Source organism: Tiliqua scincoides, chromosome 1 (assembly GCF_035046505.1).
Source record: "Tiliqua scincoides isolate rTilSci1 chromosome 1, rTilSci1.hap2, whole genome shotgun sequence".
NCBI classification, from domain to species: domain Eukaryota; kingdom Metazoa; phylum Chordata; class Lepidosauria; order Squamata; family Scincidae; genus Tiliqua; species Tiliqua scincoides.
In genome coordinates, this window is record NC_089821.1 from 65,566,989 (window position 1) to 65,586,050 (window position 19,062).

Here is a 19,062-nt window from a genome sequence, read left to right on the forward strand (position 1 = left end):
AGTGTGAATGAAGAAATCACACAGAGCGCCCTCCTGAACTTGCTTTTATGACAATCTGGGGTTCCCTCCTTGAAACACATCATTGGTGGGTTACAAATCACCAGTTGTTTCAGATTACGCAATTCCATACATCCATCATACAGTTAGTGAATGGTACTGCACTTCAATTTCACTCAAAACCTGACTTCATCTCATAATGACTTACTTTGGCCTTCGTTGTAGCTCGTGAAATGCAACATACTTGCAAAAGGTTGCGGGCTCTGCTAAAAACACAAAAACTGCCACCTCAGGCTTTTCTCTGGGAACTTGACCTTTGCAATGTGAACCCGGAAATGACTTTGGTGTGAACCGGAGATGGCTGTGATGTCTTCTTAAACCCTTCTAATGTAGTTAGACCACTAAAACTTACTCAAAATAGTGTTAGTTACACTTGTGTATGGACCAAAACTGGTTCTGGTGTATAATACTGTTCCCAACATGTGTGCAGCCTGTTGCTCTAAAAATATTGTGTAGCTATCCTTATATGCCTATATATGAAGTCTCTGAGCTTGAAGCAATGGTACTGAGCCTGTGTGTTGAAAAGCCTTCAAACCAAAAATTCAAAACGCAAACCAAAATTTTTTTCCCCTTCTTCAAAAACAAAGACTTATTCATTGTGCCTGCATAATCTTAACAGAATGTCCTGAGAACAACTGTCATGCTGCCAAGTCCAGCCAATGGTTAGACTTGTAAAAAAACCGAAACCATTTTTTTTATTCTAGTTGAACATTCAGAGATGGACCGTGCTGCTTACGTTTCAGGTAAGCATATAGCATAACTGTCCTTTATACCTTGCATCAGGCTAACACATAACTTCTATAGAACAAGTCCTGATGAAAAAAGAAGTGAACATCACCTGGCTCTCCCTCCCCCTTCCCGGCTTTTTTGACCCAGTCTTTTAAAACAGGGTCAGACCTAATGGCTGCAATAAACTGGATCCTAATTTCAGGATCTTATAAGCACTGTAAAGCTGAAACTTCCTGGCAACTGGAGGTTACAGTCTCTTCAGACTCTTTAGCTTGCTATTGTTGCAATTTTACTTGACTTCTGGTCTGCACAGAATGTATAGCCATGATATCTGATCCCTCTGAATGGTTTTTTGCTTGTCAGATCCAATCAACACTGAAGGAGAGTTAGATGCATGCACTAGGAAGAAGTGGGGTCCTTTAAAGGCTTTAAATTCACACTCTAAAGTTATTAGCTTGTAGAAGTGGGGAACTTTGTTGTTGGCAACCTTCAGTCTCGAAAGACTATGGTATCAAGCTCTGAAAGGTGGTTCTAGAACAGCGTCTAGTGTGGCTGAAAAGGCCAATTCGGGAGTGACAATAGGCTAGAATTGCTATTTTCAACTTGTGGCACACTGACAAGGTGCTAAAATTGCCAAGGTATACCATCGGTTTTGTGACAATTGACAAGGCACACCATGCTGCTGGTGGAGGGCTCATGCCCTCCAGAGGCTCTATTAATAAGGGATCATCACCCAAACGCTTGCAACACACCTGTGGACCATTCATAGCACACCAATGTGCACTGATTGAAAATTTCTGGGCTAGAAGAGCCAATGACAGACTTCAACAGCACAGTGCACCTCTTTATGTGTTTGAGGCTGCAATCCTATCCACACTTACCTGGGAGTAAGCCCCTTTGACCATGGTGAGACTGAATTCTGAGTAGACAGGCATACGATTGGGCTCTAAGAGAGCCAGAATGGTGTCGTGGTTTGAGAGTTAGACTTGGAAGATCCAGGTTCAAATCCCCACAGCAAAGAAGCTTCTTGGGTGACTGTGGGCCAGTCAGTATCTCTTAGTCTCACCTACCTCACAGGGCTGTTGTAAGGACAAAACGGAGGGACTATATCACCCTGAGCTCCTTGGAGGAAGGGAAGTATAAAAATGTGAAAATACAGTATGCTAGAGTAAGGAGTCAAATAAATATACACCAACACAATGCTTGGATTCTTGTTTTTTTATCACCTCCTAAAGAGTCTTACAACTGCTGAGAAATTGAAGACACTTCAATTGAGAAATTGAAGTCACTGCCAAAATCTGCATACCCAATGGTTTGAATCTTCCCTCCACACAAGGAAATGGGTTGCTTTCGCTTTTCATTCACCCAGTCTCTCTGATTCTGGGGAATCAAATTTTCCATCTCCAACACCGTCACATCCTGTAGACCAATTTGTTGTCCTAGCAACAGGTAGGTAAAGAGTTTCTATTGTTTTCCGAGATGGCTTCACTCCTCCCTCCCCCTCCTAGAGCTCTCACAAGTACTTGGGAAATTCTTCCTACAGAGGAGTAGGTTGACCCCTCCCTCTCTTCCTACAGGAACTGCTGGGGCTAAGAGCAGTCTGATTAAGGCTGGTTTTTTCCTGCTCATTTTCAGGCTCCTATTCTTCTTCATGAGATTCGCCAGGTCCCTCCCCTGCAACAAGTTTGACCCGGGGCCCCAATGGTTTACTTACAGTCTTAGGATTTGGAGTTTGCACAGCATTTCTCGTGGTATTTTGTTCACAAAATTTTCTTACATGTCCTACCTGACCACATCCGTGGCATAGGAGGTTATGTGTTGTTGGGGCTGAAGCATTTCCTGGGAATTTGCAGAAGTCAGCTGACTTTTGTTGCCTGGCAATGGCTGTTCCTTTGTTGGCTGACCAGGACCTTTGCTGCTCCCCTCCCCCTCCTTTCTGTGGTGTCTTTGCTGGCTGTTGCTGAAAGCCCTTAGGCAGCCCATTTGGTTGGCTTCTGATGTTGGCTCCTTGCTGCTGCCTTCATGATGCAATTTCATCTGCAGTTCTTGCCACTTGCAGCACGGTGGCAGGCTGTCTTTCAGCTACCCAGTCTGACAATGCTGGCAGTAAATAAGAGAAAAAGTGTTCTAGCGCCATCAACTCTCTCCAATGCTGCACAGTTTCTGCTCCTGCAGTTTCCACCCGTGTTGTTAAGGCTCTCTCTAGATGCAGCTAGAAATTAGTATATGTCTCATCCAGTTTCATTTCAGCATGGCGAAACTTCTGCCTTGCCATTTGCTCATTGATGGCCAGATTCTCCTTGACTAATTACTTAAACGGTTTGTAATTGTGCCTTTGTTCTTTAGGTAGTCCTGCAAGTATGTGCGCTAGTTCCGTGCCCATGCACTGTGAGCGGAGTACAGGCAACCGTAACTTCTTAGGAACTTGCTCATCCTCACCTGCCTGTTCAAACATGGCAAGGTAGGACATGGCATCCCCATCATGGAAGTACCTGGGAAACATGTGTCTGTCCCACTGCTCCACGAGGGGAGATCCTCCATCTGCATTTCTATGAGGCGCTGTTGCATGGCAATAATCGCAGCCCAGTCTTCTGCTGAGTGCATTGCAGCTCCGGCAGCATTCCCTTCCCCCACTACTTGTCCTTGCGGTGCAGCTGGCAGTGCAGGAGTTGATGGAAGAGGTGTTGAAGCCGTTTGCACTGCAGCCGGCAACACAGGGTTCACAACAGCAGGCTCAGATGTTGGTTGTAAAGGAGGCTGTGATCTTACCATGGAATGCAGAGCAGTGGGACAGATTCATAAATGTCCGGATTCATAGCTGTTGTTGGCTCGACTTATAGTAACTCTGTTGAGATGTGAATGAGATTTGACTGTCTTAGTTTGGTTCAGGCTTCACATGATAACCTAGGCCTAACATGTACTTATTCATGACACACACACACCCCCACCAGGGCCACAGCCTCCACCTGTCCATCCAGGAACAGTTGTTAATCCAGTAGGACCTCCAGGCTGAGGACCTGCTCCAGGTGGAGTGCAACCCCATCCAGTGCAAGGTACCAATCTAATACCTGAGTCTTGGTTTTCTGAATCAGGAAGACCTCTGTCTTGTCCAGCTTTACTCTCAGCTTATTAACCCTCATCCAGGTTCCAAATGTCTCCAGATGGTACTCCAGAACGTTGACTGTCCTATGATATTTGGTGGTGAATCTTCTCTTGCAAATTTGTTTTTGCTTTTTATTCACAGTTCTTTAATCCATATTTCTATTTATTGGGAATGTACACCCTGAAACTCACACAATGAGCTACCTATGTGGGTGGATGTTACAGGTACAATAAAATTAATATTCCATTTATGAATTTATTCCATTTATTCCATTCAGAAACTTTTAAATGTATTCAGATTCATAAATGTCCGGATTCATAGCTGTTGTTGGCTCCACTTATAGTAATTCTGTTGAGATTTGACTGTAATCATGGGTAGCATCAGAGGTTGGCCAAGTGGGGCACTGGGGCCCATGCTCATAAAAGGGCCCATGTGGCCAGGCTGACCTCTGAATTCTCAGAACCAGCAGTACTGGTAGGACTGCCACTGCTGTGCCATCAGGGGGACAATCTGCCATCAGGGGGCAAGCAAGGAGTGCTGTGGGGCCCAGTGCAAAACTTTGCCCCAGGGCCCCAGAAAACATGCCACCAACACTGACTGCAATGATTTCAGTGCATGTTCTGAATGCAAGTTTTCCAATTTGTTTAGGTGAATGGGCCGCATGCTAATTGGAGCCTGTCAATGAAAATATATATAACATTTTAATTGAGAAAATGTTAATAACAGGACTGACAATATTCCAATCAAGTCAAATAAGTAAGGATAATAAACCTATGCATATGCCTCATTGTGCCACGAATAACTTCCCATTTTTCTGAAAATCATTTCTTCTTTGGCTGCACTAACAAACATTACATATGTTATTAATTTTGCCATTAAATTACATTGCTATGTCAATAGTCTACAGTGGGTAATGGTATGGATAGTTGCAGATCAGAACAATGTTGAGTCTGTGACTCTGATGTGAAATCATTCCACTTCCTCACTGAGCACCGACTATTCTTCATGTTGACCTGCACATTATTGCCATTAGAACTTTTCTGTTTTGGTTAGGGAAATGTTCCTGCAGGATAGATCATTTCCTGTTGTCCTTGTTCATTTTAAGCAACCTCTTCTGCGCTCAAGCAAAGCAAAGCTGTTCCACTGCAAAAATTAAAAAAAGTCTTTGCTGTGCTTCACACGTAATGTGAGGTACGTTTGTTACAGTGCCAAGCTCAGCTTTGCAAGAACAATGACATTTTAAGCATTAATTCAGAGCATCGCCACATTCTTCCTTTACTGTAAAAATATCTTATCGTTGATAGCAGAATTGTGTGGATGAGCCACAGGAAGTTGCTTAATAGACTGCTAAGCATAAGATGGTGCTTGGAAGTTCTTATATTTCTGTAGTGGTTATGAGAACAACAGCCCAATCCTAACCAACTTTCCAGTGCAGATTTAGCACATATTCTGGGTGGGTGAATACGTTTGCAACAATTTTAGGAATTTAGGATAGTATTCTGAGACTGCTGGTTAGATATCTCCTATAACACTGGTTCCTAACCTGTGGTCCATGGGCCACAGGTGGTCTGCGAGACCTTGAGAAGTGGTCTGCAAGGTCTCACGGGGGGAAAAATCACCTTTGATCATTTTCAGTGCTTCCTAAGTGAAAGCCTCCCAGAAGTTCACCAGAGAGTATGGAGAACAAACCACCCATATCCAGTAGCAAGCCCCAGGTGCGGAGCCCCGGGCACCTCTAGGATCATGTGGAAGTCTTACTGAGGCTGCCAACGCAGTCGGTCTTGGAGTTGTGCACGGTTCCGTTTCATTGTGGAGAGTGGGGAGTGGTGGATTAGAGTGCGGGGGCTTCATCTTGTGGGGGGTGCCATTGTGGACCTTTGCCCGGGGAATGGTGCTGGGTAAGTCCGCCACTACTCATATCCACAGCAGGCAACAAAAGCAGCAACCCACAATCTTCTCTATAAATAATAAATCTCTAATAAATCTTCTCTAATTATTACAAATTTAATTGTATTTTTTGTTAGGAGGGGGTGGGGGATTGCATATGGTCCACAACAATTCCAATTTTTGCCTCAGGGGTCCACAGCCTTCCAAAGGTTGGGAACCATTATCCTGTAACTTCTCTCTTGGGTTTTTTTTACGAAGCTTCTCTTGCAGGAGAAAAAGCTATGTTATCATAGGATGGAGGAGAAGGATTGCCTTCAGCAGGAACTGCACCAACTCCAGTGACCATGTAGGGCACGAAAACAGAAATCTCCTGAAAAACAGAAAAATCAGTCACTGTAAGAAAATTTTTTAATTATCCCCACCGTTGTTATTGTCATCATCATGGTGGTATTCTTCAGCCACCACACCTCTGTCATCAGCATTGAAGGGATTGCCCCAAATTCCTCAAGAGCGTGACTCTACCTGTTCAGTTGCTATCATACTTGAGGAACAGAGGCTGTCAATCACTTTGCCATTAATTTTTTTCGCTTTAAGGTTGAATGTTCAGAAATGTTGCAAAGAAGAAACTGGTTCCATTGGCAGCTCCAAATCACCCAGGAGCAGCAGGCCATTTTCGGCAGTGCAGCTGTATTTACAGCAGTAGAAGGCAAGTCCTGCTATTGTAACTGGTCCATAGGATTGGGCCAAAAGAATATCTCTACCTCCTGCAGAGACTTTCACTTCTCATATACAACAGATAATTTGTGTATGTTAATGCTTGGCAACAGTGTTGAGAAATGAATGGGTCTTACAGCCCAATTCTACCCTTTTCCCCACCATATCATGCAGACTGTGAAGACATGCTATGGTGAGGGGTGGGGGATTGAGAGACTTGGGAAAGCCAAGGGAAAATATTTCCCCTTACCCCTCCATAAGCTCCTCAGTTTCCAATGGATCTCCTCAGACCTCAGCACCAGCTCAATAGCAGGTGCGAACCTGAGGAGACAAAGGGGGAGTGTCAGGGAATACTCCAGTGTCATGGGAGACTTCAGAGTGCAAGTTGCTTGTGCTGGGAGACACTTCCTCTCACCTCCAACAAGCACCTGTTTCTCCCCTCCCCACGTGGACAGATCCATAATCCCCCAACATGATCCACCCATGCTGCTGACTTACCAACGTTAGTGGGGCCTTTCCTCACTGCCACTACACACAGGATCATACTCGGCATCTGTGATGGTGGTCTGGAAGTGCATGGCTACATGAACTTCTGGACCAGTGTTTGTTTTGCTATAAAGTGCATTCTGCTGCTGGAACTCTAGTTCCAGCAGCAGAGCCCAAGCACCAGCCTTTAGTCCGGGATGCAAAGCTGAGCCATCCAAAACTTTGACCGTATCACTGTGTGGTCACACTTCTCCCAGGTATTGATTATCTGAATTAATTTATATATTTATATGTAGATTGGAAGGTAAGGAATGTTATATCCTTGAGCCAGAAAAGAAATCTTGAGAGAAGATTTGCAAGAAATGAACAACAAATTGATATTGTGCAATAAGCTAATCCTTTGGACAAGACATAAACAACATAGAAAAAGTAGTTAGAAACTGCCCTCCTTTAAAAAAAAAAAGTTGCGAGCACATATGTAAATAACTATAATACAAGCAATATGATTTCCTACTCTCGTTTTTCATTATTCCAAAAATGAATAAAGAGACTGTTTCTTGATGAATAACTTATCTAATTACTTTTGCTTTCTTGCTCTAATTATATTAGTCAATGTAACAAAGCAAGCTATTTCCTTGTTCAACAGTCTGGGAAATTTGGAGGAATTCACATTTCTCCACCAACAACATATGACCAATCTGGCCACAGTTAACAAGTGAGGCAACAGTAATACCAGTGTCTTTACACTGCAAAAAAGACTGCTGTGAAGCCTCAGGAGGCTTCCGCGGTGCGTCCTGGAGTCACGCAAGGCTCCATTTCAATCCAGGTGAGTGGGGGCATGGACCTTTGCCCCAGGGCGTGGGACCCGCCACTACAGCAGGCTTTTCCACTGTCACAAACTGATCTCTGGAGGCAGGTGCAGCACACCTTTGGCAACCAATCTGGAGCCTTGTTGATAGACTCTACTGAGTATGTCAGTGAAGATAGGATGGTGGTGGGGGTGGGTGGAACAGTGGCAGACCTCCCCAGCCCCACAACCCGGGTCAAAGGTCTGAGATGGTACCTCCCGCGGGATGCTGCCGCCCCCCATGTGCAAATCCGCCTCTCCTCACTTACCTGGAGCGCACGGTATCGCATGAGACTCCAGGATGCATTGGGAAAGCCTCTCTGAGGTTCCCCAACGCTTTAAACCATGCTTCCGGTAAATCGGAAGCACAGTCTCTGACCCCATTGAGAGCCTCAGAGAGGCTTCTGTGGGGTCCTAAAGCTCCACGCCTGGGGCATTTGCCCCATCGAGCCTATGGGAGGTCCGCCACTGGGGTGGAACAGGGTGGGGCAATTGAGGGCTCCAGGGAGCATGTTGAGGATGTGCAGGCTGCAGATATTCATGGCAACAGTGCTGCCAATATCCCGTGCCTCCCAATGCTTCCTCAAGTTACTTGGACGTGCACCAGCCACAATGGAGTAGACGTGGCGCATGGTGGAGTAGACCCATAGAAAACCATGGCTGAACCAGTGGGGCAGGAAAAGGATAGGATTGGGGCCTAAGGAGGGCACTTGCCCTTAACTTTGTCAGTGGTCACCTCTATGTTTCATCCTCAGCAGCTCAAAGAACTTCAGCCACATCCTTAGTGAAGACAACAAAATTCTAACATGCTGTAGCCACTGCACTTTCATTTTCATTTTTTTATATATGTGCATGAAAGAAACATTTCTTGTATGCCATCTTCTCCTCTGGATTTTGTTTTTTTTTAAACATGGTCTGTGTAAATTCTGAGGAAGGTTTCCAGTGCTTACCGGGTCATCCTTACAGCAGTACATCTGGCACCCAAAATGTGCTGTTGAAACTGTGATGGAAAACTCCAACAAGCTGAACAAGAGAAGCAGGGCAGAGAGACCAGTACCTATACACTGCAGAGAAGGTAGAATCATTATGAACCAACACCTGTTACAGATCCATTACATGCCTCCCAGTACCAGATCCTCTTTTATGGCCTTTATCACTTCTTTGCTGCTCTTGTTTTATTTTTGTTTTGATTTGTAACGAGCCATGTTATTGTTAATAGCCACTTGGTGGTAGCCACTGGGAGGGTTAAACTAGGCAGTACTTTAAGCATATGATGAGGCTTGCAATCCTATACAGGCTTACCTGGAATAAGTTCCATTTAATTCTATTATGCACATCTGAATAGGATGTGCTATTGGGTTAGCATGCTGATTTTTTTTCAGTAAATGTCAGTGCTCCATGGACTCAGATCATGATGTGGGGATGGAGAACTACCCCAATGCACAGCAGGTTTCCTGCAGCTACTGATTGCCTGGGGGTGGGAAGCTCCCATGGCCCCAAAGATGACTCTTTTTCTAGAGCAAATAGCAACTCTGAGTGGAGGGCTGTCTGAATTGGGACCATGGTGGGGAAGAGGGTTAAATCCCTCTTCTTACACCACAGTTCCAATTACAGAGACTCAATCCAGCTATTATTTACTGAAAAAAGTGAGCATGTCCTTAAATTCACATCTTGTTTGACCATGAAAGGCTGTGGGCTGAAGAGCAGGTTGGAGATTTTCTACATACATCAATCAATGATTCTAATTAATTGGTTTTACATTTGTATTTTAGACCAAGTAAAGGAAGTCACGTTAAGCTTTACATTTGAAGATACCCTCAGTTTAAAATATGACATTTGCCTTATGTAACTTTAGGATCCAGTTGAAAAGAAAATACCTAGGGGCAACTGTGACAACAGTTTCAAGAGTGTGTGGGAAGCAGCAGAACCAGAGATTTGATCCAGGAAATCTGCTGCCAGGGCCACAGAGTAACTGGCCTTCTAAGACAAAAACATTCCAGGCCACCTTAGGTCCCCAACATGAGAAGCACACACCACACCAATCTCAATAGAGAGATTCAGGGGCAGCTCAAAGAAAACATCAGCCCAGTGCACAGTAGCAGTGAAGAAGGCAAATTCTCTGTTATGGGTCCTCAGTAGAGATGGGTTTTTCAGTGATAATGAAATAAAAACACAACACTGCTTTCTGCACCTCTAACTTTGGAAAACACAGAAATCTACAAAAAAAAACACCAATTTTCACCCACCTCTATTCATTAGGAAAGGAACCAACAAATATTTTGGTAATGTAATATTGCCCCTGTGCAAATCAATTGTGCAATCTTATTTGGAGGACCGTGTATACTGGGTTGCCACACTTCAAGAAGGACATGTAGAGCTGCAAATGTGCAGAAAAAAGGGGGGACTGTGGACTGGAGCACCCTCTTTACGGAGGGTGCTCTTTACGAAGAAAGGCTACACTATTTGGGACTTTTTTGCTTAGAAAAAAGGTGATGGGGGCATAACTTATAAAATTGCACATAGTGCAGAGATAATGGACAGGAAGAAATTTTCCTCCCCCGCTCACAATATCAGAACCCGAGGTCATCCTGTGAAGCAGACTAGTGAAGATTTAAGATGGACAAAAAAGAGGTGCTTCTTCATACTGTGCATAATTAGTCTGGAATTTGTTGCCACAAGATGTGGGGATGGCCACCACCTTGGATGGTTTGAAAAAGAAATTGGATAGGTTTGTGGATGCTACTAGTCATGATGGCTATACACTGCTTTCAGGTTCAGGGGCAGTAAGCCTCTGGATACCGGTTGCAGGGGAGCAAGCAGAGGAGAAACGTAGGCCTTTCTCTCTTACTTGGGGGCTTCTCAGAGGCACTGTGGGAAAGAGGATGCTGGACTAGATGGGCCTTTGGCTGGATCCAGTGGGATTTTTCCTATGTCCTTATGAGAATCATTCATCTAACTGAGTTTTAAGGAGGCACATTTACCACTGGAATCACTTTCTTCTTCCAAAAACAATGGTCATCAGAGATCAGGCAGATATTGCATAGGGAGGGAGGAAGTTAACTCCTCCCCTTCATGCTGTTTTTACACCCCCAAACTGTTCTCAAAGTGGCCAGAATACTGAGCCGAGGGCTCTGCCCTGGGTCTCCATGGCTCTCCCTGCCCATCCCAACAGCATAGGATGTGCTATCATTGTTATCAGCACTGAAGGTTCAGGGATCAGCCCAGCCAGGTGGGCCATCTGAAGGGCAATGGACCTTAGCCAATACCCAACTTGGTCAACCCCAGAGCTTTAGTACCCTCAGGTTGCTATCACTCAGGAAGTGTCCAATTGCAGCAAATAGAACAGGACAAGAATGTTTGGCACCAAACAGCTTAGGCTCCAGAGCCTGCCCCAAAACGCTAGATTTCTAAAAGGCACAAAGCACAATGCGCTGCAGAGATATGCATGGATAGGAGAATCATGCATTACATAAGAACAGCCCCGCTGGAACAGGCCATAGGCCCTTTTAGTCCAACTTCCTGTATCTCACAGTGGCCCACTAAATGCCCCAGGGAGCACACAAGACAACAAAAGACCTGCATCCTGGTGCCCTCCCTTGTACCAGGCATTCTGATATAGCCCATTTCTCAAATCAGGAGGTTGCACATACACAGCATGGCTTGTAACCCATGAAGAACTTTTCCTCTAGAACAGCATTTCTCTAACTGTGAGTTGGGACCAACTGGGTGGGTCACGAGCCAATTCAGGTGGGTCCCTATTCATTCCAATATTTCATTTTTAATATATTGGATGTCCACCCAGGCTCCTCAGCATCATCGGATCTTTCCACAAGGACATGAAGGGCACTGTTGTCTTCGATGGCTCCACATCAGACCCTTTTGACATCCGAAGCGGAGTGAAGCAGGGCTGTGTTCTTGCACCAACCTTGTTTGGGATTTTCTTCGCTGTCCTGCTGAAGCAGGCCTTTGGAACTGCAACAGAAGGCATCTATCTCCGGACCAGATCAGACGGAAAGCTCTTCAACCTCTCCAGACTGAGAGCAAAATCCAAAGTCCAGCTGGAATGTCTGCGTGACTTCCTCTTTGCCGACGATGCAGCTGTCACTACCCACTCTGCCAAAGATCTCCAGCAGCTCATGGATCGTTTTAGCAAGGCCTGCCAAGATTTTGGACTGACAATCAGCCTGAAGAAAACACAGGTCATGGTTCAGGATGTGGACTCACCTCCCTGCATTACAATCGCTGAGCATGAACTGGAGGTTGTCCATGACTTTGTGTACCTTGGCTCAACGATCTCCGACACTCTTTCTCTCGATACCGAGCTAAACAAGCGCATCGGTAAAGCAGCTACCACATTTTCCAGACTCACAAAGAGAGTCTGGTCCAACAAGAAGCTGACGGAACATACCAAGATCCAGGTCTACAGAGCTTGCGTCCTGAGTACACTTCTGTACTGCAGCGAGTCATGGACTCTTCGCTCACAACAGGAGAGGAAACTGAGCGCTTTCCACATGCGCTGCCTCCGACGCATCCTCGGCATCACCTGGCAGGACAAAGTTCCAAACAACACAGTCCTGGAACGTGCTGGAATCCCTAGCATGTATTCACTGCTGAAACAGAGACGCCTGCGTTGGCTTGGTCATGTCGTGAGAATGGATGATGGCCGGATCCCAAAGGATCTCCTCTATGGAGAACTCGTGCAAGGAAAGCGCCCTACAGGTAGACCACAGCTGCGATACAAGGACATCTGCAAGAGGGATCTGAAGGCCTTAGGGATGGACCTCAACAAGTGGGAAACCCTGGCCTCTGAGCGGCCCGCTTGGAGGCAGGCTGTGCAGCATGGCCTTTCCCAGTTTGAAGAGACACTTTGCCAACAGTCTGAGGCTAAGAGGCAAAGAAGGAAGGCCCATAGCCAGGGAGACAGACCAGGGACAGACTGCACTTGCTCCCGGTGTGGAAGGGATTGTCACTCCCGGATTGGCCTTTTCAGCCACACTAGACGCTGTGCCAGAACCACCTTTCAGAGCGCGATACCATAGTCTTTCGAGACTGAAGGTTGCCAATACCAGACTTGATGCTACCATGGTATGTGACTGCATTTGGGGAAATGTTACAAATCTGTACTCTTAACAAGCTACTATGTATATGCTTTGAACAATGATAGTAAATGGGACTTACTCCTGGGTAAGTGTGGGAAGGATTACAGTGTAGGATTGTGAAAAATGTTCCTGCTTGATGATGTCACTTCTGGTCATGACATTACTTCCGGTGGGTCTGTTGCAAGGTCACAGCAAAGGTCAAAGAGCAAACTCAGTAGACAAGAGTGATGATCGTCTGCAAGCTTTATTTCGTTGCCAGCAACGGGCTTTTCAGGGACTCTTGTCCAAAGTGGGGAGCAATGAGAGATGTGTGGTAACTCAGTGCCTCCAGAGAATAGCAATGTTTCAATGTGAATCCTTGGTTTATATAGGATTCTGGCTCCTTCGTTTGAAAAATCTTACTGTCATTGGCTGGGGGTTCATGACATCAGAAATGGAAACTTTCTTAAGATTGGTTACAAGTTTGCAAGCATCTGATTGGTCAGTCTCAAGTTACAATTCCCATTTATGGCAAATGCATACATATTTTAAAACCACTAGGTGGCACATTTTACCCACTTATTACAGGACTAATTTGAATTCTTCTTTATCAAACAATGTAAACTCTCTATAAACTAAAGCTTTGGTTTTCTATCATTCTCAGTATGTATATTAACTCAATTCAATACAAAACAAACTAAATTCCTACTGCAAACAAGGATTTTAAAGAGACTTTCTCTTTGTTAAATCCTGCTTTCTTTGTTAACTTAGAGTTCAGACAGAGTTTCTCTGGAATGTCTTAGGGTTTCTAATGATACTTTCCAGATGCTCTTGCTTATCTGTTCTTGTCCAGCTGATTTGTAGGTGTTTTGTATCTACCAAACACTATCTCTGTCTGTCAAACAAGATAGACTGTCCTTTACATTAAACTTCTTCTGAACCCAACTATCTGCTCTTGGCGCCAGGGGAAAGACATAAATGTTCTGGTCACTCCCTAATTCTCTGTATATTATATCTTATCTGTTTCTCTTTGAGTTATAATCTGTCTCTGCATTGTGTTTAATTTTTCTTTGTACTTTCCTAGTTCCAATTATAAGTCTTTAAATCTGTCATCTGAGTCTACAGAGTTCTTAACTGTAAACTGTAACTTCTCTAGAGTCTTCTTAATTAATTTACTTCAGGCATCTGCCTGTTCAAGGTCCATATCTGTGAGCTGCCTGCTTGACAGATTACTTCTGTCAAGGTTGTATCTGAATTATAATTTTCAAACTTGTGACTTCAAGCTTCCCTCAATAGTTTTCCTCTCTCTGTGCATTTTGATCTAACTATTTTTAACAGCTAGAATTCACTCTTCCTTATACATTGCTAATCCCACTCTACAACTATTAACCTACATGCTAGCTTTTATTTGGCAATTCTATTAACCTTGGTGTATGGCTTTAGCAGCTTCCAGATACCTCCTTCTGTTAATTTACAACCTTAGGGGCACTACTCATCCATTAAGAGTACACAGTAGCCTGTCAGAGATTTGTAACATTTTCCTAAATGCAGTCACACTCACCATGGTGTTGCTTTTTGGTAGAATGCATATACAAGGCTCGTTTTTATTTAAAGAGAAGCCTAAATAAACATTGCTTAGAATTCAAAAGCCCTTTCTCTCTGGTATTTATAACACTGTCTTTCTGACTATAGAAATGGCAAAACTGTTTTTTTTTCCTTTTGCTTAAAGGAAGCTCAAAGCTCCTTGGGTTTTAAAAAAATCCAAATAGCTTCTTTGTTTTAGTCCGACATGCAGGCTGGGGCCATGGGTGCTAGTAGTGCTACTCCCTAGCTTCCTTATCAGCAGACTGTGGCTTCAAAGGAAGTCTCTTGGCAAGCTTGTTAAGAAACATTCCTTTGCTGATTTATTGCCTGCCGTTCGCAGTTGCAGACTTTTCCAGACAGAGAGAGCAAAATGGATTTAAATTCAAACATACATTTTCCCTATATCTGCTAAGCAAATGTGTTTGTGAACATGCTAAACATAACATATAAATTTAACTAATTCACCCATAACATTGCATTAACATTATTAGTATAAGTAAACATGATTAGTTTCAGCGTAATGGCTACATACACTCATAGCATGACATCATTAAACATTTGGTCTGTCAGCATGAGTAAACATTGAACATTTCTCTACTAAGCTGCTCAACATACAAACTACAATAGTACCTCGCATAACAAATGCCCCACACAGCGAAAAACTCGCAGAATGAAAGCGGTGTGCGAAGTTTGGTAACTCGCATAACAAATTTTTATGACTTATGCTTCGCATAACAAATTTTTTTGTTTGTTTGTTTTGGTTTGTCTTAAGGGGGGGATCTTCATGTCCATTTATGATCCCGTTCACCCTAGTAAGGGGCGGATCTTCATGTCGGTTTATGATCCCGTCCACCCTAGTAAGGGGCGGATCTTCATGTCACTTTATGATCCCGTCCACCCTAGTAAGGGGAGGATCTTCATGTCACTTTATGTAAGTAAGTCCCATTGTGCTTGCTCCCAGGAAAGTGTACACAGGATTACAGCTTTCAAACCGCCCACTCAGCATCCCCCCATCGCTCATTCACCCTCTCACTGCCCCATTTCCTTCACGTTTCCCCCCATGATCATGGCAAAAGCAAGCAATTGAGTGCAGCTGCTCTGTCCTCCCCAGCTTAGAGCACAATCCTGTGCGTGTCTCCTCAGAAGTAAGTCCCATTGTGCTTACTCCCAGGAAAGTGTGCACAGGATTACAGCCTTCAAGCTCCCCACTCAGCATCCCCCCCGTTTTTGAAATCCTCTGTACAGTATGTATGCCTTTAAAGAGCACTTAATAAACACTTTGTAAACCAAATTTGACTTTGTTCTGACTTTTCCTGCCCATAGGAATGCATTAATTAAATTTCAATGCATTCCTATGGGAAAACGCGCTTCGCAAAACAAAAAACTCGCATAACGAAAGGACTTGCGGAACGGATTAATTTCATTATGCGAGGCACCACTGTATAATGTATGAGCATGGCATTACATTTGCTTTCATTGAACATTTGGTTTGACACTGTTCCTTTGAAAAGCTTGAAGGAATTAGGTTTTTTAAAAAGCAAAAGTGCTTTTTCTATTCAAAGGCTTGAGATAGACTTGGGGTGTTTTTCTAGCAACCTTGTAGTTTTAAGCAAAGGGAGTATTTCACTCCCTAATTCCTTCAGAGGAATCATCTCTCCAGCAGGCTGTCACATTCCTTTAGATAACAGCCAGCTTGCAATTTGCAGACCTGCTTGAAGCAGACAGAGAAACAAAATGAGTTCCATTTTTTCCTATAGCTGCCAAGCATGTGAACATGGAATTTTAAACAAATAATTTGTTTAATTGAACATTTTAGCCATAAACACCTATAGCGTAGCTAAACTATAATGTGTTTGTGTTTATAGTTTTCTTTAGCCTTGCCTCATTTCCTGACAGATTCTCATTCTAAAGTGTGGGTCCCAGAGCTAAATGTGTGAGAACCACTGCTCTAGAAATTTGTCCAATCCCCTTTTAAAGGCATCTAGGCCAGATGCTGTCACCACATCCTGTGGCAAGGAGTTCCACAGACTAATTACATGCTTTGAAATATTTTCTTTTGTCTGGGAGTATCTCTCCCAATACTCGGTTTTAGTGGATGTCCTCTGGTTCTAGTGTTGAGTGAGAGGGAAAAGAGCATCTGTCTATCCACTCTATCCTTCCCATGCATAATTTTGTATGTCTCAATCAGGTAACCCCTCAGGTGCTTTTTTGCAGACTGAAGAGCCCCAAACGCTGTAGCCTTTCCTCAAGAGGAAAGTATCTTAGCCCAGTAATCATTTTAGTTGCACTCTTTTGCACCTTTTCCATTTCCACTATATCCTTTTTGAGATGTGGCGACCAGAACTGGACGCAATATTCCCGATGTGGTATAGCTCAATGTACATTCGATTCAATGTACATACATCATGTACATACATCAATGTACATTCGATATACAATGTAGCTGATTTGTACATTCAGCTTGAGCTTTAAACACTCTTGAGTTTAAAAGGTGGTTTGTCTCTCAGTGGGAAGTGCTGTGGGGAAAACAGCAAGCAAACCACCTTTTAAACTCAAGAGTGGCAAGTTTCTGCAGCAGTAAAAGCAGATCAAGATCAGTAAGGTCACTTACCACAGCATGATAGCCTTCATAGCTTCCTTGTGAATAAGATGCATTTATAGCCAGTTCTGATACATATAGAATGATGCCAACTAATGCAAATATGGCACTGACAATGTTGAATCCCACACTGCATTTCATCTGAAACAGAGACACTAGTTAAAGGCTACCCAGAAGCACAGAGAGCAAGTCTTCTCAAATGCAAATATTCCAGTAACAGCCCTTGCCAAGCTCCATCAAAGTTTTTATAATTTCTACAAGGAATATAATGTCTTTCTCCTGTAGAATCACCAGGACTGCCTTCTTCATACTGATTGTATTTAAAATTTAGCCCCTTTCAGAGGTGAAAAGGACCCTGCAATGCTATATTAGCACACTAAACAAAGATGCAATCAGCAGTATATACAAGGTCTGAGAGAGACAAGGGATAGACACTTCCTGCAAACAGAGCTCCATGTTCTGAGAACTTTTTTGTTTGAATTATACACTCTTATTAAGGAGCTTTATAATAATACATAAATACATCCAACTTAAATTGGATGCCTGGGGATTACAGCTTTAACAAGAAGCACCCTCTTGTTTCTACTACTAGCCAGAGGGCTTTACAGCCCAATCCTAACTGGGATGCCCATGCCATAATACAGTGGAGCCAAAATGGCTGCCACTGTATCCCACACAGGGAGAGAGGCAGTCAGAGGTCTCCTTGAGGTAAGGGAACATTAGTTCCCTTATCCTATGTTGAGCCCCAGTAGCCTCTATGGGTCTACGCAGAGGTGCGCCAGCTCAATTGCTGGCACCGAACTGAGCAGACCTGTGTACAACTTTCAATCCCAAAAGTGGGGTTAGGATGTGGTGGAGGCCACCTCTGCCACCCCCACCCCCTCCCAGGTCTGGACTGCCCTCTTCCCCACCCTCCCCCTACCCTGAAACATCCCCCTGCTCCCCCTTGCCTCCCAGCATCAGCCTTTTCTGGATTGGCAGGTGCTAGTCTGACGCTGGCAGAGGTCTGCCAGCACAGGCCTCTCGGCTGGTGACACCAGCCTCTGAGCAGTTGCAATGTTCTTTACGGCATGTTTGAGACTGTGTGTGCCTGTCCTGCTGGTGGGAGCCAGCTTTGGATTGGACTGCCCAAGTCATTGGTTGATGATGCTTTCAGTCCTACATGAAGAAGACTGGGGTAAGAGAAAGACAAGCCTGGCCCCAGACATCTGTCAGCTGCAGAAACATGCTTCCCTCCCTCCCTCCCTGCCAAAAAAGAACTCTCTGCTCTGTTTCAGCTACTGGTTGCCAAAGGGCTGTAGTTCTAATAACAAGCACACTCTGGCCTCGGCCATGAGCCAGGGGGCTAGGGGGTGCTGAATTCTCTCTCTCTCTCTCTCTCTCTCTCTCTCTGTGAGTGAGTGAGTGAGTGAGTGAGTGAGTGAAGACACTTTTTCATTTTGAGTACTATTGTAATTCACTGTAAGGTGCCTTGAAGAATGTTTGGTTGAAAGGTGGAAAATAAATCCTCCAAATAAACCCATGTTCTTTTTTTTAATTAATTAAACTGTTTGAACTCATAAACAGATAATACAAATCAGAAGAGAAAAATAAAACTATATTACTACATACACAAATAAATGAACACGAGGGTTCTGATATGCTTATCACTAACATTTGTCACACGTACAGTCAGTCCAAAATAATGCTCAGAGCACGAAAATGCCACGGTACAAGCAAGTTTTCACTGTGGAAGTTTAGGAAACCAAAATGGGGGGAGGTGAAGACCAGTGGTATACATGTCAAATGTTTCTGTTTTCACTTTTTCTGAAGTTTTGCTTTTGACCGAGGTCACATCGAGATTTCCTTTTATACACTGTGTTCTACCACATCAGTTATGCAATTCTACATTCTTGCAGCATGTTCCTGTTCTACATTTCTTGTTCTACATTTTCCTGGAAAGTATATCTATTCCACTAATGTATGAAAAGAACACCAT

General features: G+C 44.0%; 2 protein-coding genes across 2 annotated transcripts in view; both read right to left on the reverse strand.

Annotated features, from left to right (window-relative positions):
- Nucleotides 1-2,560, reverse strand: part of LOC136657053 (membrane-spanning 4-domains subfamily A member 8-like) — a 29,947-nt gene extending 27,387 nt beyond the window's left edge. Inside the window, exon 1 of the mRNA XM_066633668.1 lies at nt 2,501-2,560. The gene's annotated coding sequence lies outside the window, so the exon portion shown is untranslated. The remainder of the gene's footprint in view (nt 1-2,500) is intronic.
- A 3,456-nt stretch (nt 2,561-6,016) lies between these two features.
- The window catches only part of LOC136644278 (membrane-spanning 4-domains subfamily A member 8-like), a 41,836-nt gene continuing 28,790 nt past the window's right edge, over nt 6,017-19,062 (reverse strand). The window contains exons 6-8 of the mRNA XM_066620002.1: nt 17,097-17,225; nt 8,774-8,887; nt 6,017-6,146 (exon numbers count right to left, since the gene is read on the reverse strand). Of these exons, the coding sequence (XP_066476099.1) occupies nt 6,027-6,146; nt 8,774-8,887; nt 17,097-17,225 (363 nt within the window). The 3' untranslated portion in view covers nt 6,017-6,026. The remainder of the gene's footprint in view (nt 6,147-8,773; nt 8,888-17,096; nt 17,226-19,062) is intronic.